The sequence below is a fragment of the Accipiter gentilis genome, chromosome 17 (assembly GCF_929443795.1).
Source record: "Accipiter gentilis chromosome 17, bAccGen1.1, whole genome shotgun sequence".
NCBI classification, from domain to species: Eukaryota; Metazoa; Chordata; class Aves; order Accipitriformes; family Accipitridae; genus Astur; species Astur gentilis.
The window spans coordinates 30,650,458-30,670,392 of record NC_064896.1 but is presented as its reverse complement, the minus strand read 5'-3'; the positions used below and the strand labels follow the sequence as shown (position 1 = coordinate 30,670,392).

General features: G+C 72.3%; 5 protein-coding genes across 5 annotated transcripts; 2 read left to right on the top strand and 3 right to left on the bottom strand.

The window, feature by feature from the left end:
* Positions 1 to 147: 147 nt before the first annotated feature.
* SERPING1 (serpin family G member 1) lies at positions 148 to 5,574 on the bottom strand. The gene is made up of 9 exons (XM_049820197.1): positions 5,439 to 5,574; positions 4,066 to 4,138; positions 3,765 to 3,834; positions 3,143 to 3,647; positions 2,674 to 2,811; positions 2,390 to 2,593; positions 2,103 to 2,245; positions 1,349 to 1,568; positions 148 to 914 (listed from the first exon to the last, which is right to left on the bottom strand). Exons 3-9 carry the CDS (start codon positions 3,822 to 3,824, stop codon positions 664 to 666), a joined length of 1,521 nt encoding a protein of 506 aa, XP_049676154.1. The 5' UTR covers positions 3,825 to 3,834; positions 4,066 to 4,138; positions 5,439 to 5,574; the 3' UTR covers positions 148 to 663.
* Positions 4,117 to 6,916, top strand: LOC126047045 (ubiquitin-conjugating enzyme E2 L5-like). Its single transcript, XM_049820212.1, is given in 5 exon segments — positions 4,117 to 5,168; positions 5,604 to 5,693; positions 6,294 to 6,359; positions 6,361 to 6,481; positions 6,558 to 6,916. Coding segments are annotated over 5 exon segments (462 nt in total). The 5' UTR covers positions 4,117 to 5,147; the 3' UTR covers positions 6,722 to 6,916.
* A 249-nt stretch (positions 6,917 to 7,165) lies between these two features.
* Positions 7,166 to 11,244, bottom strand: SMTNL1 (smoothelin like 1). Its single transcript, XM_049820205.1, has 8 exons — positions 11,033 to 11,244; positions 9,402 to 9,877; positions 9,067 to 9,217; positions 8,787 to 8,820; positions 8,421 to 8,567; positions 7,689 to 7,791; positions 7,462 to 7,613; positions 7,166 to 7,381 (listed from the first exon to the last, which is right to left on the bottom strand). Exons 2-8 carry the CDS (start codon positions 9,744 to 9,746, stop codon positions 7,237 to 7,239), a joined length of 1,077 nt encoding a protein of 358 aa, XP_049676162.1. The 5' UTR covers positions 9,747 to 9,877; positions 11,033 to 11,244; the 3' UTR covers positions 7,166 to 7,236.
* A 536-nt stretch (positions 11,245 to 11,780) lies between these two features.
* TIMM10 (translocase of inner mitochondrial membrane 10) lies at positions 11,781 to 12,524 on the top strand. Its single transcript, XM_049820213.1, has 2 exons — positions 11,781 to 11,987; positions 12,280 to 12,524. Exons 1-2 carry the CDS (start codon positions 11,917 to 11,919, stop codon positions 12,479 to 12,481), a joined length of 273 nt encoding a protein of 90 aa, XP_049676170.1. The 5' UTR covers positions 11,781 to 11,916; the 3' UTR covers positions 12,482 to 12,524.
* Positions 12,525 to 13,798: 1,274 nt separating this feature from the next.
* On the bottom strand, positions 13,799 to 17,961 carry RTN4RL2 (reticulon 4 receptor like 2). The gene is made up of 3 exons (XM_049820199.1): positions 17,661 to 17,961; positions 15,407 to 15,891; positions 13,799 to 14,746 (listed from the first exon to the last, which is right to left on the bottom strand). Exons 1-3 carry the CDS (start codon positions 17,692 to 17,694, stop codon positions 14,009 to 14,011), a joined length of 1,257 nt encoding a protein of 418 aa, XP_049676156.1. The 5' UTR covers positions 17,695 to 17,961; the 3' UTR covers positions 13,799 to 14,008.
* Between the last annotated feature and the right edge of the window lie 1,974 nt (positions 17,962 to 19,935).

The following is a 19,935-nucleotide window of genomic DNA, read 5'->3' as shown; positions in this document are numbered from 1 at the left end:
CAGCCCTAGCACCCTGGGGTGATGCCTGGCATGCAGCCGGGGCCCCTGTGGGCACCCTGACGTGGATGGGGGCATTCCCGATAGTCCCCAACTTGCCCCCCCAGTGCCTGGGCTGTCCCGTCCCCTCCCTGCATGCAGGAGCCGTGCAGTGGTCAGTGCATTTATTGGGGCCTCAGGCCTCGAGCTGATGGGGAAACTGAGGCACGGGGGCAGGGGGCAGGGACCCCATCCTGCCCTGTGGGGTGGGGTGGGGAGTGAAGGGTGGGGAGATGGGGGAGGGAAAGGGGGGCAGGTGGGGGAGGAAGGGGTGGGGAGATTGGGAGGAGGTGGGGAAGGAGGGAGGGAGAGAGGGAGAACTGGAGGGAGGGAGGGGAGGGGAGGTAGTAAGGGAAGCAGGGAGGGATGAGGGAGGATGGAGGGAGGGAAAAGAGGGGGAAGGATGGGGGCTGGAGGGTGGTTGGAAGGGGGAGGTAAGAAGGGAAGGAGGGAGGGACGAGGGAAGGAGGGAGGGAAAAAAAAGAGGGATGGAGGGCCAAGGGAAGGAGGGGTGGGAGACACCAGGGAGAGAGGGAAGAAGGGCTGGAGGGAAGGAGGGAGAAGACGAAGCAGGGGGACAGTGGGGGGCAGCAGGCGGGCAGGCAGGGGCCGGGGTGCGGGCAGGGGTCAGGGCTGGGGGTCGCTGAGGCGGCCCATGAAGAGAGGGACGGCGCCGGCATCGTGCCAGAGGACGAAGAGGAAGGGGCGCAGGGCATCCAGCAGCAGGACCGTGCGCGCCACCGAGGTGGCCATGGCGCCCGCCGCCTCCACGCCGGCCTCGTCCAGCACCAGCACCGCCCGGTGCCTCGCTGCGTCCACTGCCACCGCTGGGCCCTGCGCCAGCCCGCACAGCTCCGCGTCCAGGAACAGCCCGTAGTCTGCGGCATCCATTCTCAGCACCAACCCCACGGGGACACCGAGGGGTGCATGGGGGAAACTGGGGGGCTTCGGTGACATGTGGGATGTGGGGGATACCAGGGGCACACCAGGGACATCAGGGGCAAGGGGGCAATGGGGGGAACTGGGAAACATGAAGGGACATGGGACACCGGGGAGATGGGGGATATCGGGGACACCAGAGACAGCAGGGGTAATATGGGGCCCCTGGGGGCGTGGGGGCCCCTGGGGATGTTAGGGCCCCTGGGGAAAGGGACCCACATAGGGACTGGGGAGGGGCCAGTGACGTCCTGCAGGGAGTGATGTCATTGCACATCACCTCCCGCGCAGGAAGTGACAGCATGCCAAGCCCACCCAGCCCAAGCAGTGATGTCACGCGCAGGCCCTGGGGTGGGGAGGGTATCGGTGGCCTTACCCATGTCGTGGACCATGGCCACCACGTCCAGGGCGAGGTCGAGGCGCAGGCGAGGCAGGGCTAGGGCGGTGGCCTGAAGCGGGGTGCGGGCCGCCCGCCGCAGCAGCCCCAGGAAGGTGGGGGGGTCCAGTGCCCGCTCCAGGGGCCCCAGCGCCCCCAGGGGCCCCTGCGGCACCAGCACCACCAGGCTCAGGCCCTCGCTCAGCTCCAGCCGCCCCACCTGTGGGATGGTCCCTGGCGCTCAGGGCCACTGCAGTGACATCAGAGCCCAGCACCCCCCCAGTGCAGCCGCAGTGACGTCAGAGCTGGGCAAGCTCCCCCCCAGTTCCACAGCAGTGACCTCACAGCCTGGCAAGCCCCAGTGCTGCCGCAGTGACGTCAGAGCCTGGCAACCCCCCCAGTGGCACGGCAGTGACCTCACAGCCTGGCATCCCTCCTGGTGCCACCAGAGTGACATCACAGCCTGGCATCCCTCCCACTCCCAGGGGACTGAGGTCACAGCCTGCGCCCCCCTCAGTGCCAGGGGAGTGACATCATAGCCTGGCGTCCTCCCCAGGTGCCATGGGACTGATATTACAGCCTCCCCCCACCCAGTGCTAGGGGAGTGCTATCACAGACTGGCATCCCCTCCAGTGCCACCTGAGTGACATCACACCCTGTTATACCACCCCCATCATGTGCCAAGGGAGCGACGTCACAGCCCACCCTCCCAGTGCCAGGCAGCGAGGTCTGGGCTGGTGGGGGGGGGGGATACCTGGACCTGCAGGTGAGGATCGATGAAGGAGGCCACCGGGTACTTCTTGCTGGTCATGGTGGGCACCAGGCGGGGGGGGCGCCCGGGGCGCAGGAAGGGCAGCGGCACCGTTTGCTTGACCTCCAGCGGCGTGCGCCAGGCAGCTGTGGGGACATGGCACCAGGGCTGCAGGGGACAGAGGGGACCCGGGGGGCCAGGTGGGGCGACCTCGGGCTCAGCCCCATGCCGGATCCCGGGGCAGGTCCCCGAGCCAAGCCCTGGGGCAGATCCCATCGCCGGCGCCGTACCCTGGAGGTGGACGGCGCTGAGCAGCAGCAGGTGGGGCTGGGGGGGCAGTGTGGGCAGGAGACTGGGCAGCAGCCCCCGGCTGGCCTCGCGCACCCACTCGTTGATGTGCAGCAGGTCCAGGCTCTCGTTGCCACTCAGTGTCCGTGGGCGGACGCGGTAGAAGTGCCACGACTCATTGAGGAAGCGTGGCCGGAGGCGCAGCTCTGCCCGGTGGCATGGCTGGCGTCAGCCCTGTGCCTGCCTGGTGTCGGAGGCCCTGCCAGCGCCTGGGTGCCCACCTCACCTGGGTCATGGAAGATCTGCACGGCGGAGAAGAGGCCGGGTGCGTCGGCAAGCTGCTGCAGGGCACCGTGCACACAGGCCAGCTCTGGTGGGTATGCCAGGATGGCACCCAGGCGCTCACGGGTCTCACCGCGGGTGCCTGTGGGCAGAGGGGAAGCTCAGCGAGGTGCCCGTGGGTGCACCTGCTGCTCCAGGCTGGGACAACCTGGGGGCACAGGTGGTGCCCATGGCAGTGCCTGTAGCGATGACGAGTGCAGTACCCACGGCAGTGCCAATAGCAGAACCCATGGTGGGGCCCCCAGCAGTGCCAATAGCAGTGCCGATAGCAGAGCCCACAGCAGAGCCCATGGTAGTGCCCACAGCAGAGCCCATGGTAGTGCCCACAGCAGTGCCAATAGCAGAGCCCATGGCAGAGCCCACAGCGATGCCCACAGCAGTGTCAGTGCTGATGCCCACAGGCAGCCTCTCACCCAGCAGGAGGTGCGAGAGCCCCATGGCAATGTTGATGGGGGAGAAGAGCAGGTTGGCATCAGGCTGGGCAGCCTCCGCCATGTGCTGGTAGAAGCGGAGGGCGAAGGTGCCCAGCGCCTCGGCCACGGCTGCCTGCTGCTCCCCCGTGGGCACCCCGCAGACCTCGGCCGGCTCCTCATCCCCGGGGCACGGCGGGGCGCTGGTGCCCAGGGTGCTAGGGGGGCCCTGGGTGGTGCTTGTTGTGGGTGCTGCTGTGCTCCTGTTGGTCAAGGTGCCCGGCTCCTCGGGTGCTCCCTCAGGCGCGTTGGGGCTGGGGGGCTCTGTAGCCTTAAGGGGGACATCCAAGCTGGGCAGCTCCTCGGGGTGGGCATGGGTGGTGGGCGCAGGCAGCTCAGGTGACCCCACATCCCCCAGCAAGCCTGGGGCAGGATGGGGGGACACCAGCAGCATCGGGTGCTGTCTGTGCAGCTGCAGCAACCTGGAAGAGGCCTCTGCCGTGGGCACCTGGGCACGGGGACCTGGGTGAGGGGGGGCACAGGGGTGCCCAGGTGGGGGATTCAGGTGAGGGTGGGCATGGGGGGACCTGGGTGCAGGAAGCCCACGTCCCTGGGCCACACTTACCGGGGTGACAGTGGCTGTGGCTGTGGCCACCAGCCACACCAGGGGCAGCCAGAGCGTCATGGTGGCCGTTCTGGTGGGCAAGTACGGGTCAAGGGCTTGACGGGCACCCAGCAGCCCCACCCCAGCTCCCAGCACCCCACCTTGGCACCCAACACCCTCCCACCCCACCCCGGCACCCTGCACCCCCATTCCCTACATTGCCTGTACCCCCCTGCCCTATGCACCCCCACCCAGGGGTGCCCCTGGTCTGACACCCCCTCCGGGGAGCTGGGGGTGGGAGAAGGCAGCACCCCAGGCCCACCTGGGTGCCCGGCGGGTCGGGTGCCTGCGTGTCCAGCTGGGTGCGTGGGGGATCTGGCCGGATCCGGCCCTGCCTGGTTAAAGATTAAGGAGGGCGGTGGGTGGCTGCCGAGGCTTCCCGTAAATCAGCAGGGCTGGCAGCTGGGGGGGCCCAGGGCAGCCAGGAGGGGCGGGCTGGGCGCAGGCGCCCGTGGCAGGATGGGGCCCCCCCGCCCCCTCCAGCCTGGCTCTGCTCCTGGCACTGGAGGACAAACCCACTGGGACAGGGACCCTTGGGGAGGTGGGGTGGGGTGCTGTAGCCACTCAACCGCCCTCCCTCTATGGCCCCTGTGGTGACAAGGGGCAGTCTCTCGCCACTCAGGCTCCAGCTCAAGTGCCTGATCCTTGTTCCTCTGATCCCCCGGTGACCTGAGGGGAGGCCCAGGTCGGGTGACCCCCCCCCCCCAGGTCCGTCCCTCCCTCCACATTTCTCTGCTGCCTGAGGTGGGGTAGGGACCACCCAGTCCCTCGGCCCTCCAGCGCCGGCCAAGGGAGGTCCTCAGTACACCCCCGCCCCGACAGCATGGGGATGACGTGGGAGCCTGCCTGCCCCACACCTTTTCAGCCCCTTGGGCTGCTCCAGGAGAGTCTGGCCCCTCTTACATCAACTCCGTGATCTTCTCTGACTGGTGCCAGGCTTGAGATTTGGGGGTGTGGAGTCCCCGAGGAGCCCTCCCACCCCAGAAGTAGGAAGGCCCAACCTACTGCCTCTGGGCAGCCAGCTGTGGGGCAGGCTGCCCTTGCCCCTCCTCTCAACAAGCCCCGGGGCAGGGACAGCTCTGGGCCTCCCACCCTGACAGAGCTGCCCTGCCCAGGGCTGCATGGGGCAAGTCTGGCCACTCACTGCCAACTTCTGTGGCACCAGGCCGCCCAAGGCCTGTCTGGCCCCTCATCCCCCCCATCTCTATGGCCCCAGGATGCCCAAGGCCTGTCTGGCCCCACCCCCGAACCCCGCCCTTGGGGCGGGGCTGGATCAGATTGCCCCACCTCCCCGTGGGCGTGGCCTGGTAGAGCCCCGCCCAGCGGCAGCGGGCATTGGGGGCCATGGCCGCCAGGATCGCCAAGGTGGGCGGGGGCACCGGGGGCTCGGGGGGGGGGGCGGGGCCGTACCCCCGTATCGGCACCGGCACCGGGGGTCTGGACCGGGAGCGCGGGGCAGTGGCGGTACCGGGGGGGGGGGGGGGGGTGTGTCCTGGTGTCAGCACCGAGCGGTGCCAGCCCCGAGGTGTGGGTGGGGGCGGCCGAAGGGTCCCGGTACTGGGGTGCGGGGGGTTGCCGGGGGAGGGGTGTGCGGGGAGGGGGGGGGGGCGGTGCCGGGGCGGGGGTCGGCGGTACCGGTGCGGAGGGTGTCCGCTGCCGGGGTGCGGGGGGTTGCCGGGGCTGCACTCCGGTTTCGTTTCCCCGTCGGGGACGGCTCTGCCACGGGGCGTGGCTGGGCGGCGGCCCCGCCCGTGGGACGCGGCCCGGCCCGGCCCCGCCCCCTGACCCGCCCCTGTGCAGGAGCTGGCGGAGGCGCGGCAGTGGGACGGGGCGCGCGAGCTGCGGCCGCTGGAGGGGGACCTGCGGCGGTGGGGGGGGCTGCTGCTGCCCGTGCGTGGGGCGTGGGGCGCTGGGGGTCCGGGGGGGGTCCCCGGGAGCGGGGGGGGGGGCTGGGGGGGTTGTCCCAGAGCGGGGGGGGTCCCGGGAACAGGGAGGCTGGGAGGATTCCCGGGAGCGGGGGGCACGGGGGGGTCCGCGGGAGCGGGGGATCTGGGGGGTCCCCGGGAGCGGGAGGGGCCCTGGGGAGCCGGGGGCTGGGGATGCAGGGAGGTCCCCCGGGCACGGGGGGCGGGGGACCGGGGGGCGAGGGCGGGGCCATGGGGGACTACGGGGGCACAGGGGACCTGGAGGGGAAATGGGCGCCTGGGGGCACGGGGGGGGGGGGGGCCCTGGGGAGTCGCCTGGGGGCACTGAGTGGGTGCCCCTATCAGGGCAACATGGGGGAGGGTCCCACTGGGGACACGGTGTGGGGACCTTGGGGTCCTGGGGTGGGGGCACTGGGTGGGGATTCCCCTCCTGGGGGGGCTCAGGCTGGGGGGCGGACTCCACGGGGGGCACTGGGGATCAAGGCTGGGACAGGGGGGTGTGTGTGTCCCCTACAATGGACGCTGCGGCAGGGAGTGTCTGAAGTGTCCCCCCTTACCACGGCAGAACAACCCCCCATACAACGCAGGGGCCTTCCGCTTCGAGCTGACCTTCTCCCCCCACCACCCACTGGCCCCCCCCCCGCGTCACCCTCCGCACCAGCATCTACCACCCCGGCGTGGACTCCAACGGCCGCGTCTGCCAGCCCCTCACCTCCACCCAGCACTGGGTGCCCACCACCCGTGCTGTCCAAGGTGGGCATCTCGGCAGGGGGGCACACGGCGGAAGGGGGTGCCCGCCCTGACACCCCCCCTCTCCCGGTGCCTGCAGTGCTGCAGGACCTGCTGCTGCTGCTGGACAGCCCAGACCCCCAGCGGGTGCTGCGGCAGGATCTGGCCTGTGAGCTCCAGGACCAGCCCCAGGTTTTCTGGCGCCGGGCGGAGGAACACACCCGACGCCACGCTGAGCGGCGGCCCGACCCCCCTGGCCCCTGAGCCCCCTGCACCTGGGGGCTCCTGGGGGGGTCCCAGGGGCACCCCGGCTTCCCCCCTGCCTCTCTGTGCCAGCCGGGGCTGGCCCTGGCATCGCCCCCGCCATGGTGCTGGAGCCTGGGCATGGGGGTCCTGGCACCCTACAGTGGTCACCCCCCCCCACCCTGAACCGAGTTAAATAAACTGACTCCCACTCCCGCTTTGGCCCTCTGATGCCTCACTGGGACGGGGGGGGGGAGGGGGGGCAGCGGGGAGGTGCAGCCCTGGGGGGGTGCCACCACGCCTGCCCGTCCCCTCTGCAGTGGCGGTGGGACAGTGACAGGGCTGCGCCCACCCCGCTGCCAGCTCACGCCAATCCCCCAGACACCTGCTCGGTGCCAGCGTCCCTGTGCCCACGCGTCGTGTGTGTCCCCTCCACCGAGAGATGAGGCCGCTGCAGCCTGGCACCGCAAGCCTTTACTGCTGGGGGACAAAGCCTGGGGGGATGGCATGGGTGGGGGTCCGTGGGGGACCCCTCCTCAGCGCTTCTTGGTCTTCACCAGGCCCTTGGCCACCAGGCAGCGGTACAGCTCCTGCAGGTAGGTGTAGATGCACTTGGCGTCCGGTACCGGCAGCCGCACCATGTCCTCCACCTCCAGCAGCGGGGCGCAGCCTGCCCGCTCCCTGCGGGGACACCACCGTCACCTGGGGCCGCCCACCTGGGGACAGGGTCCCAGGGGAGGGAGGGCCGGGGGTGCTCTCACTCGGCGGTGGCAAAGGCCAAGGCGAAGTTGTGCCGGCGGGCACCGGGCTCCAGGCTGCCGTAGTCGAAGGCGTCAGGGAAGAAGCTGTGCAGGAGGGCGCAGAAGGCCAGGCCGCTGCCCCAGCTCCCCGAGAAGTTCTGCACGTCCACGTGCTGCCGCGGAGGGAGGGGGGTCAGGCTGCCCCACGGCGGCTGTCTGCCCCACTGCAGCCGCCCCCACCTTCTCACCTGGTAGCCACGAGTCCTGGCGCGGCACCACTCCAGCAGCATGGCCTTCACCGCGGCGGTGCCCCCTGTCCGCTTCAGGTGTGGGGCCGGCCCCGTGGCTGCCCTGCGGGCGATGCTGGGTACCGTGGGCCACCCCACACACCCCACAACCCCCCCCCCCGGACCTTTGCTGCCCCCCAAGTGGGCCCCCCCTTGGCCTCCCCCTCCCGGTGGCTCCCCATGGCCACTGTCTGCCCTAACGGGACCCCCCCCATTGACCAGTCCCTGCCCCTGGGGACACCCCCCCATTGGCCCATCCTTGCCCCAGCGTGCCCCACTGGCCCATTTCCCCCGTGGCATCTGCCCCAGGGGCTCCCCATTGGCCAGCAGCCCCGACCCCCCCAGAGCCCCACATTGCCCCATGCCCCCCCCAATACCCCTAATGCCCCGTGCCCCCCCTTGCCCCATGGCCCCCATCCCTCCACGCCATCCGTGGGACCAGGCCCCCCAGACCCTCCGTGTCCTTGGTTGCCCCATGCCTCCCCCATTGCCCCATGGCCCCCCCTGTCCCCTGTGCCCCCCATTGCCCCATGGCCCCCACCTCCCCACGCCCCCCATGGGACCAGGCCCCCCAGTCCCTCCATGTCCCCTATTGCCCCATGGTCCCCCACTGCCCCATTCCCCCCGCATTGTCCCATTGCCCCATGGTCCCCCCTTACCCCCCCCCCCCCCGTGGGGCCAGGCCCCTCTCACCCTCCAAACTTCTCCAGGATGGCACTGCGCCCCTGTGCCCGGGCACTCGCATGCGGCCGCCCCCCGACCCCCTCTGGCCTCGGCCTTGGCCTCAGCCCCGTCGTCCTGGGGGGTGCCTGGCCCCGCCGCCCCTCCACCGGCGCAATGCTGTGGGCACCAGGGTGGCCTCGTGGGTGGGGGTGAGGGCACCGCTGTGGGTGCCACTCACGGGCACAAACAGGTGGACCAGCCCGGGGCTGTGGGGTGCTGCCCATGAGGGCACAGGGCTGTGGGGTGCCTGCGGTGGGGCAGGGCTATGGGGCAGCCCTGATGCCGGCCGGCCGCGGGGCACCCGTGGGGCCGTGCCCACCCCCCACACACACTCACCTCTCACCGCTCCCTGAGCCCTCGGTGGTGCCAGCTGCAAGGGAGAGAGGAGGGGTCAGTGGGGTGGGAGGGGGCACCCCGGGGTGGGGGCACCCACATCCCCTCCAGGCACCGGTGGGGTCCCAAATGGGGGAGGGCATCCCCAGGGCACCATCAGGGGCACGGGGCTGGAGGTCGTGTCCCCCCCCCCCGGGGAGGGGACATGGGGCACCTGCATGGGACCCCATGGGGGGGGCACGGGTACTGCGTGGGGCAGCGGTGACCCGCAGGCTGCCCTTACCTGCAGGGGAGGTGGGAGACGTGGGGGATGCTGGGGACGTGGGGGACATGGGGGATGTGGGGGACGTGGGGCTGGTGGCCCCTCCTGGGGATGAGCAGGAGGGGAACTCGGGCCACGGCTCGTCCTCCTCGTCCTGCAGCCAGGTGGGCTCCTGCGGGCACAGCCGGGGTGGCACTGCCAGCACAGGCACCGTCACGCTGCCCTGGCACCGTCACCCTGCTCCTGGCACTGCCAGCATGGGCACTGGGCACCGTCACCCTGCCCTGGCACCGTCACCCCTGTCCCCAGCCCTACCACACCTGCCCTGGCTGTGCCACCCCCGTGCCCCCTCTCACCTGCTGGCCCTGGGTGCTGACTGCTGCTGCCGGCCCCGTCCTGGCCTCCTCCTGGGGCCCCTGCGCAGCACCCCCCCTGGCACCCTCCTCAGCACCCTCCTCGGCACCCCCCCCCGGCGCCCTCCTCGGCACCCCTGTCTGCCGCTGCCTTGGCATTGCTCCCGGCATCCTCCGGTGCTTTGGCCCCGGCGCCCCCACCGGCCCCCCTGGCTGCCTCTGCCCCGGCATCGCCCCCCACATCCTGAGCCGCCTCGATGTGTCCCCCTGTGTCCCCTGCTGCCCCTGGCCCCTGGCCATCGCCCCCGTCAGCCCCCGCTTCCCTGCTGCCCTCCCCCGACGCCCCATCCCCTGGCCCCGCGGGGGGGTGAGGGGGGGTGCCTGGGCCGGGGGTGCTGGGGGTGGGGGTGTCCGGGGTGGGGGTGTCTGGAGTGGGGGTGTTGGCGTCTGCCTGGGGCTCCATGCTGCTGCGGTCACTGCTGCAGGGGCAGAGGGCTGTCACTGGGGTGCCCCCCGGTGCCCCCCACAGCTTGCCTGTGCCCCTCCCAGCCCCACTACCCCCCACCTTGACCCTGTCCCCGTGCCCCCTCAGCCCTGGGACCCCCACTCCCCCACCCTGGGCACCCCTGTTGCCCCTGCCCAGCCCACATTCCCCACCCAGGCTCCCCCATGCCCCGCCGTGACACCCCAATACCCCAGCCTGCCCCCCCCCCTCCTCCAGCTCCCCCATGCCCTACACCAACCCTCCCCATTCCTCTCCTGCCCTCCCATCCCAGTCCCCCCATTACCCCCATTGAGGCCCCTATGTATCCTTCCCGCCCCCCTCATACCCCCTTCCTGACCTCCCATGCCCCCCTCCTGACACCCCATTCACCCTCCCACCCCCCTCTCCCATCCCGGCCCCGCCATGTCCCATCCCGACCCCCTCAATTCCTCCTTCCCACCCCCAACCGCCAACCCCCCCCTTCTGCCTCTCACCCCTCCCCATCCCATCCACTGCCCCTCCACCTCCTCCCGGCCCCCATTATTCCGCCTCCCGCCCCCCCCATATCCCATTCCGTCCCCGCCGTATCCACTCCCGACCCCCCCATATCCCATTCCGACCCCCCCATATCCCCTCCTGCATCTCTTCTCCCATCCTGCTGCCCCCGGCCCCCCCCCCCCCCGGCCCCCATTATTCCGCCTCCCAACCCCCATATCCCATTCCGGCCCCCCCCATGTCCCCTCTCGAGCCCCCATATCCCTTCTCGGACCCCCCATGTCCCATTCCGACCCCCCCATAACCCATTCTGGCCACCCCGTGTCCCCTACCGACCCCCCATATCCCCATTCCGCCCCCTCTATCCACTCCCGACCCCCCCCATATCCCATTCCGACTCTCCCATGTCCCCTCCCGGCCCCCCTTGTCCCATCGTGCCGTCCCCGACACCCCCCCCCGACCCCCATTATTCCCCCTCCCGACCTCCCGGCCCCCCTCCCGGTCGTGCCCCCCCCCCCCCCCCCCCGTCCCGACCCCCGTTATTCCCCTCCCGGACCCCTGGCTCCCGCACCCTCCCGGCCGCTCCCCGCTCCCGCCGCCCCGCCCCCCCCGCGGCTATTTTTACCCGACGGGGGCAGGTGCCGCCTTCACTCACCGCCCACCCGTGGGGCAGGCGTGGGGACGCGGACGGGGACCCTGCTGGGCAGGGGCACGCGGCGACGCTCCCCCCGGACACCGGGGACACCCCACGGGAGCCCGCGGGGCCCTGGGGGGGCACAAGGGGACGGGGACACCTCCCCCCGACAGCGACAGGGAGACTTGGGGGCACAAGCACGCGGGGGGGCATCAGGGGAGACTCGGGGGACATCAGGGGACACGGGGGGGGCACAGGCACACGAGGGGGCATCTGGGGACACGGGGGGCACAGGCACGCGGGGGGACATCAGGGGACATGGGGGGACATCAGGGGACACGGCGGGGCACAGGCACACGAGGGGACATGGGGGCTATAGGCACGTGGGGGACACGGCGAACAGAGGGGTCACGGGGGGACATGGGGGACACAGACACACGGGGCGACATGGGACACAGGGGGGGCAGGCCGGGCAGGGGACACGGGGGGGGGGGGGGGACACGGGGGGTCACGGAGCCCGCGGTGACCCCCAGGACCGGGCCGGGAGCGGGGCGCGGTGCCGGCCCCGCCCCCTGCGGCCCTGGTCCCGCCCCCTGCGGGGCAAAGGGCTGGCAAAGCGCGCGCCTTCCCCTCCCACCACCTCCCCTCCTCTCCTTGACTGCTGGCCCCACCCCCCCACCCCTCCCGCGGCGCCCTATCAGCGTTGGGGACGCCCTCCTCTTCCCCCACCTTCCTGGCTTCTATTGGCCGAAGCCGGAGGCGGGGCGGGGCGGGCCTGCGTGTGGGCGGAAGCGGGGCGCCCACGTGGTTCCTGCCGGGAGCCGCCGCGGGATCCCCAGCCCGAACCGAACCGAACCAGAGCGTGCCGAGCCGGGCGGAGCCGAACGGGTCCGGGCCGGGCCGCCATGGACCCGCTGCGGGCCCAGCAGCTGGCGGCCGAGCTGGAGGTTGACATGATGGCCGACATGTACAACCGGTGCGGCCGGCCGGGGAGAGCGGCGGCACCCGGAGGGGGGTCCGGGGCGGGGGGCACAGAGGGTGCTGGGAGTGCCTGGGGCTGGGGGAGGCACTGGGGCGTATCGGAGGCGCTGGGGGAGCCTGGGGGTGAGGGGTGGTGCCGGGGATGCCCGAGGGTGGGGGACACCGGGTGCTTCTGGGGGCGGCGGTGACCCGGGGGCTTAGGAGGTGTTGGGGTGCTGGGGCTCGGGGGTGCCCGGGGTTGCGCGTGGCAGGCCCGGCGAGGGGCTGACGGCGCCGGTGTCGTGCAGGATGACGCAGGCGTGCCACCGAAAGTGCGTCCCCCCCCACTACAAGGACGCGGAGCTGTCGAAGGGGGAGAGCGTGTGCCTGGACCGCTGCGTGGCCAAGTACCTGGAGGTCCACGAGAGGATGGGGAAGAAGCTGACGGAGCTGTCGCTGCAGGACGAGGAGCTCCTCAAGCGCGTGCAGCAGGGCACTGGCACCGCCTGACCTCCCCCACTCCCCGTCACCCCAATAAACTGGAGGCTTTGGGCCCGCTGGTTTGCTTCCCTTGCCACCCCGTGGCCATGTGTGGGGGTACACGTTGAACATAGCGCTGCCGGTGGATGCTGCTGGGGAGCCCCCCCTTGCTGTCTCCAGCTGACACGTGCAATGTCCTTGAGGGGGGCACCCCTGGGTGCCCCCCCTGGTCTCCTGGCCAGGCCCAGCCCATGTAATCCTGGGATTAGGCAGAGCCGGGCTGAGCCCCTTGTAATCCCCCGCGGGGTGGGGATGGGGCTCTGCCCCTCCCTGTCTGCCTGTCGGCCAGGGGACACCCGGGGGGACAGCTGCGGGAACCCCACCCCCCCCACACCCCCCCCCGAGTCACACAGCCCTGGAGCAGCCGGAGAGGCACAGGCACACAGGGACACCCGCGCAGGGACACCCCCGAGCCCCCCAGCCCTGGTCGGGGACGCACAGACAGGGACCACGCAGGGATACCCCAGGGACACCCGCACAGGGACAGCCCAGACGCCCATGCCTGGACAAGGACAAGGACCACACAGGGACATCCAGAGACACTGGGGGAGGGACAACCAGGACACGCAGAGGCATAACCATGCACCCACAGGGACAGTCGGAGAGGACAAAGGACACCCACAGAGCTGCACCAGCTCTCCTGCAGATGTTCCCTGCAGGACACCCTGACCCTGGGTGAAGGACACCTGCGGAGGGGCACCCCTGGGGTGACACCCACCCAAAGGGACCCAGGCCATGGCTGGGCAGCATCCACGTGTCCGTCTGCCTGTCTGCAGCCCGGCGGTGTGGCACTGCCTGCGCATCGGTGCCTGCCGGCAAGTGGGTCAGGCTGTGCAGGGTGCGGGTGACAGCGTGGGCGGTGGCTCCGTGCCCCGTGGCTCCCGTTACACCCGCCGGCCGCCTGCGCTGCCAGCACCCTGTGAAGGGTGCGGGGTGCCAGCGGCACGGGTGTTGCCAGCCAGGGCAACGGCAGTCATGTCACCGGGCCTTGCGGTGGCGGGTGCTGCATGGCAGCGGGTGTGCAATGCACAGCGAGGGGCGTGCAGTGCACGGCGGTGGGTGCTTGTGCACGCACACCCTGCGGCTCAGGGTGCGGCAATGCGGGGGGGTTGTCTGTCCATCCCTCCCGGTCCGTCCCCGCAGCGAGCCGTGCACGCCTCACTGCTCTCCAGCTGCCCGGGCGCAGTGGCGGCGGTGCCATCAATATTTCAGGAGGAGCAGGCAGTGACCTGGAAAAGCAGCACCCCCCCCGCCCCCACCCCCCCCTGCAGCAGCCAGGCCCTGCTCTCCCAAAATAAGACCATTTTTAATAAATAATTTCCCACCTTTTGGTTCCTGTTGGGGGTTTTTCCCGCTCAGGATCGGGGTGACACCCCTGCATCCTGCGGCCCCCTCCCCCGGCCACCCCCCACAGTTCTAGGGGCCTCCCCTGGGAAGAAGGGGGGCACAGGCACCCCGAGGAGCCAGGACCCCCCTGGGGCGCCGGGGGGGGGGGGCTCAGAGCTGGGGCAGGAGCAGACTCAGGAGGGGCAGGAGGACGTGGGGCTGGCAGGGGGTGGCGGCGGCCATGGGGGCGCAGGGCGCCTGGGGGCAGCGGGCATCCCCGGGGGGGCCGCGGGAGTCACGGGAAGGAGGGGGCGGCCGGGGCTGGGGTCCCCGCAGGTCGTGGGGGGGCAGGCCATCGCGGTAGAAAGCGGAGGGTGGCGCGGCCGGGAGGGTGCCGGGGCGACCCAGCGCCCGTCCAGGGGTGCCCATCACCGCCACCCCACCGCCGCCATCTCCCTCCTCCACCTCCTCCTCCTCCTCCTCCTCCTCGGGGCAGGCATCGAAGTCGCGGGGGCGGAGGTGGCGCAGATCGGTGCCGCGGCGGTGTGGGGGGCTGGCACAGGGGACGGGGGAGCTGGAGACGCGGGTGCGCCGGAACCAAGCCCAGAGCGGGCGAGCGCGGCAGTCGCAGGCCCAGGGGTTGGCGTTGAGGCGCAGGAACTGGAGGGCGGGCAGGGCGGCCAGCGGGTCCCCGGGCAGCGCCGCCAGGCTGTTGTTGAACAGGTAGAGGATGGTGAGGCGGGCCAGGCCCCGGAAGGCGCGGCGGTGGATGGTGACCAGGCGGTTGGCGTGCAGCAGCAGGCGGTCCAGGCTGGGCAACCCTCGGAAGACGCCCTCCGATAGCGCCCGCACCCGGTTCCCGTGTAGGAAGAGGTGGCTCAGGTTGGCCAGGTCAGCAAAGAGGTCGTCCTGCAGTGGAAGGGAGGAGAGATGGGGTGAGTGCCAGGTGTGCAGCAGCACCGGGGAGCCCCCAGCACTGCCCCGCGTCCCTGCATGGTGGGCATCACCCGGAGAGCTGCCTGTGACTGTCCCGCAGAGCCCTGCTCCGTGGGCTGCACCCGGAGCCTTGCCCCGTGTCCTTGTCCTGCAGGCATCACCCATCACCCTTCCCCGTGTCCCCGCTCCGTGGGCATCACCCAGTGCCTTGTCCCATGCATATCGCCAAGAGCCCCCTCCTGTGTCCAGGCCCTGCTGGCGTCACCCATGACACTGCGCCGTGGCCATTGCTCTGTCCCCGCTCCATGAGCATCCCCTGTCACTCTGCCCCATGTGCTGGCTCCGTGAGCATCACCTTGTCCCACACCCTGGCTCCACGGATGTCACCCGTCACCCTGCCCCGTGTCCCTGCTCCATGGGTGTCACCCGTCACCTTGCCCTGTGGGTCTCCTGCAGAGCCTGGTCCCCTGCCCATGCCCTGAAGGCATCACCCACCATCCTGCTTCAACCGCCTCCCCCATCCCCTGCCCCATGGGCATCACCCGCCACCCCCCTGCCCCTCGGGCAGCCCCAGAGCCCTGCCCCACGGGCACCCCACAGCTGCGCTGGGGCAGCCCCGGGGCCATGGCGGACCTGCAGGTAGAGCAGCCCGTTCTCCTGCAGGTAGAGGTACTGGAGGCTGTGGAGGCCGCGGAAGATGGCGCTGGGCAGGCTGGCCAGCTGGCACCGGTAGAGGTGCAGGGCCTGGAGGCGCCGGAGGCCGTGGAAGGTGTCGGGGGCCAGGACGCGGAGGTGGGGGTTGTCACCCAGGTCGAGCTCCTCCAGGGCGGGCAGGTGGCGGAAGGTGCCCGGCTGGATGGAGGAGATGTTGTTGGAGTAGAGCCAGAGGGTGACGGTGCTGGGCCCGAAGGTGCCCGCCCGCAGCGCCCCGATGACGTTGTTCTGCAGGAAGAGGCGGCGGGCGCCGGGCGGGAGCCCCGCGGGCACCGAGGAGAAGTTGTTGGCCTGGCAGCTGACGGTGGGCGGCGAGACGTAGCAGGTGCAGAGCGCGGGGCAGGCGGGCGCCCCGCCGGGCACCCACGCCAGCGCCGCCAGCAGCAGGGCCGCCAGGCGCCCGCCTGCGGGCACAGCGGGGCATCAGCACGGGGCACCGTCTGGGGCGCTGCCCCGGCCCGGCCCCGCGCACCCACCGCCCCCGCAGGGTCCTCCCCAGGCAGCCCCCCCCCCCCCCCAGTGGGCACGGGGCGCCCTGGGATCTGCACCCCACGGAGCCTCCCACGCGGCCCCAGGAACCCTCCTGGGGCCGTGCCCGCACCTACGGCCGCGGTCCCCCAGGAGAACCCCAAGGCCGTGCCCACCCTGTCAGGGCTGGGCGCCCCTCGGAGCCCCCCAGGACCGCGACCACCCCATAGGGTCACACAGTGCCCCAGGGGCCCCCCGGGGCCGTGCCCATCCTTCAGGCCCGTGCCCCCCAGGCCTGTGTCAGCCCCATAGGGCTGTGCTCCCCAAAGACACCCCCCCGGGGCCATGCTGGCCCGTAGGACCATACCCACCCCACAGACACAAGGCACCCCAAAAACCGACCGCCTCCTTGCACCGTCCTCCCCTGGGACCCCCGGGGCCGTGCCGTGACCCACCCGGGACCCACGGTCCCCCGGGGTCCCTGGCCACCCCACGCCCCCCATACACTCGGGGGAGGGGGTGATGCCTCCTCCCCCCCCCGCCCCCCCGGCGCGCCCCCCGCCCACGGGGCGGCGCCACGTGCGCGCGTGCCGCGGCCACGTGCGGGGCGGGGCGCGCGTGGGCGCGCGGGCTGACGCTCTCTCCGGTGACACGCGCCGCCGCCGCTCCGGGTGTTCAGCGCCGCCGCTTCCCCCCCCCACCCGTGTCCATCCCCCCCCCCCCCCCTCCCACCCCACCCCCCCGCGCCTGCAACCCGAGAGCTTCATCCATAATTCAACCCGGCCGCCTGGCCCCACGCCCGGGGATGCGTGGATGCTCCAGCCGCCGGTACCGGGGGAGGGGAAGGGGGGTGCCCCCCCCGGTGCACCGGAGGGGCCACACACCCCCTCCCCTCCCCTCCCTCGGTGCGCCTCGGTGTGGGGGGGGACACCCCCCCACCCACCCACGGAGGCGTCCGGCGCAGCTGCTCAGCGCCGCCCCCCTCCCCCGGCGCCCCGTGCCGGCGTGCGCCCCCCACCCGCGTCCCATCTGTCACTCCCCCTCGCCGCGGGCTGACTCAGTTGGGAGCTGAAGTCACCGGTTCCTGGGCATCGTTTCCCCCCCCCCCCCCCCCCCCCCCCCGCCAATCCCCCCCCCCCCCCAGGTCCTGGTACGGAACCGGCGCGCTGCTCGTGGGTACTGCACGGACTGGGGGTCCTGGGGTGACACCGGGTACCCCGTGGGTCGCGGGGCACCCCCACGTCGGGTTATGCACCCCGGTGCCGCACAGGGTGCGCCGGGGGGGGGGGGGCACCCGCACCCCGGGCTGACGCCGGGGCTCCCCGTGGGTCCCGGGGCACCCCCACGGCGGGCAGCGAGTCCTAGACCTGCACCGAGTCCTCCGTGGGTCGCGGGGCACCCCCACGCCGGGCTGCGTGTCGCCGGAGGTGCACCGGGCAGCCCGCGGGCGGCGGGGTGGGGGGAGCCCCCTGAGGTGCTCCGGGTCCGTGCCCCCACGCCGGGCCGGGCGCCCTCGGGCGGCCCCGGGCTCCCCACGCACCCCGGGGCACCCACGGCCCGCGCTGCCACGGGCACCCCAAGAGCCCCCGGGGCAACCCGAGGCGGGACCGTGCTCTCCAGGGTGGCACCCCGGGGCTCCTCCCCCCCCCCCCTCCCCGGGGCTCTCCCGACACCCGTGGGTCCCCCCGCCCGTCCCCACGCCTACCTTGGGGCAGGTCCCCAGCCGTGGGGGACCGCATGGCGGGGCCGCCGCTCAGGCGCTGCCCGCTGCCCGGGGGCTCATGGCCGGTGCCGGGGGGGCTTGCTCGCCCCCTTCACCCCCGCCGCGCCGCCGGGAGGAGCAGCAGCAGCAGCAGCAGCAGCAGCCGCCGCCGCCCCGGGGCATGGCACGGGTGGGCTGCGGGCACGGGTGGGCTCGGGCTGGGCTCGGCACGGCTCTGCCCGCGGCTCCGGTGGGGCTGAGCCCTGCCCCGCGCCGCGCCTTATCCCGGGGCGGCCGCGCTCCGCCCCCCGCCGCCGGCCCCGCCGCTTAACCCTTCCCGGGCCGGCCCGCCCCTCTCCACGCGGGGAGGGGGGGGGGCAGTCCACGGGGGACCCCCGGCAGCTCGGCGGGGAGAGGGGGGACGCGCTGCCGGACCCACAGAGGGGAGCCCCGCCGGGAGGGGGCTCGGCGGCGGGTGCCCCCAGCGGGGAGGCGGGACTCGCGGGGGGGGGTGGGGGGGCCGCGGGGGGGGCCGCCAGCGCGGGACGGGGCGCGTGCCGCCCGCCCCTCCCTGCCCCGCTCCCACGGTCTCGCGGCTCGCGCCGGGCCGCGGCGCCCGCACGGACCACCGGGACCCCGGCGGGGGCTGCCGGCGGGTGGGGGGCCGCGGGGAAGGCGCCGGCCGGGGTGGCGGGGGGGGGGGGGCGAGGGAGGGTGGGCCGCGGCGCTCGCCGCGCGCCCACGCGGGACCGCGGCGCTGTCCGTGGGGCCGAGCGCGCCGCTCCCACCCGGGGCCGCGGCGAACCCCCCCCGCGTGGGGCCGCGCCGGCGGGTCCTGGCAGCGGTCCCCGCCCCCCCCCCCCCGCCGTTGCCCGCCTAGGGCGGGAGGGGGGGGCACACGCGTGGCCGCGCCGGGCTGCGGCGGCACAAGCTGGCACCGGCGGCGCGTTTGCGGCGCCGTCTCCGGCGCGGCTCCCGGCGAGCGAAATACCACAAGCTGGCGCGGCAGGCGCGGCGGGCACCCGTGGGTGGGGGCGTGGGCGGCGCGGGACTGACTCAGGGGGCCGCCGTCCGCTCCCCCCCCCCCCTCCCCGGCTGCCCGCGGGCACCCCGACAGGGGCACTTCCCCGGCAGCCATGCCGGGGGAGGGGGGTGCGGCCCAGCCCATAGGATCTGCAGGGTGTCCCAGAGGGGTGCACCCACCAGTGGGTGCTGGCGCCCACCCGCCTGGAGGGACCTGGGGACAGGGTGGGCAGAGGGACACGTCCTGATGCCATAGGCCAGGCCCGGGGCTGGCAGAGATGGATGGTGGGGGTCCATGAGGGATGGGTGGAAGGAGGGCCAAGTGAAGGACAGCTGCAGAGGACAGACAGCTGGACAGCCAGATGGAGGACAGCCGGAGAGGACAGCTAGAGAGGAGGACAGACAGCTGCTGGACAGCCAGGTGGAGGACAGCTGGAGAGATGGACAGCGGGACAGACAGTTGGGTGGAGGACAGCTGGATGGACAGCTGGGGGGAGGACAGCTAGAGAGGAGGACAGATGGATGGACAGCTGGGTAGAGGACAGCTAGAGAGGACAGCCAGAGAGGACAGCCGGACAGACAGCCAGGTGGAGAACAGCTGGAAGGGAGGACAGACGGACGGACAGCCGGGTGGAGGACAGCTAGAGAGGACAGATGGATGGACAGCCGACAGCTGGAGAGGAGGACAGCCAGACAGACAGCCGGGCAGAGGACAGCTGGAGAGGACAGCTGGACAGACAGCTGGAAAGGAGGACAGCTGGACGGACAGCCGGGTGGAGGGCAGCTAGAGAGAAGGACAGATGGATGGACAGCCAGGTGGAGGACAGCTGGAGAGGATAGACAGCTGGACAGCCAGGTGGAGAACAGATAGAGAGGGCAGCCAGATGGACAGGTGGATGAAGGACAGCTGGAGAGGAGAACAGCTAGAGAGGAGGACAGACAGCTGCTGGACAGCCGGGTGGAGGACAGCTGGGGAGATGGACAGCCGGACAGACAGCTGGGTGGAGGACAGCTGGAGAGGAGGACAGATGGATGGACAGTTGGGTGGAGGACAGCTAGAGAGGCCAGCCAGCCAGCCAGCTGGATGGAGAACAGCTGGAGAGGAGGACAGACAGCTGGAGGACAGCTGGAAGGGAGGACAGCCAGATGGACAGCTGGGTGGAGGACAGCTGAGGAGGCGGACAGCCGGATGGACAGCTGGATGTGTGGAAGACAGCTGGAGAGGAGGACAGGCAGACAGCTGGATGGTGGAGGG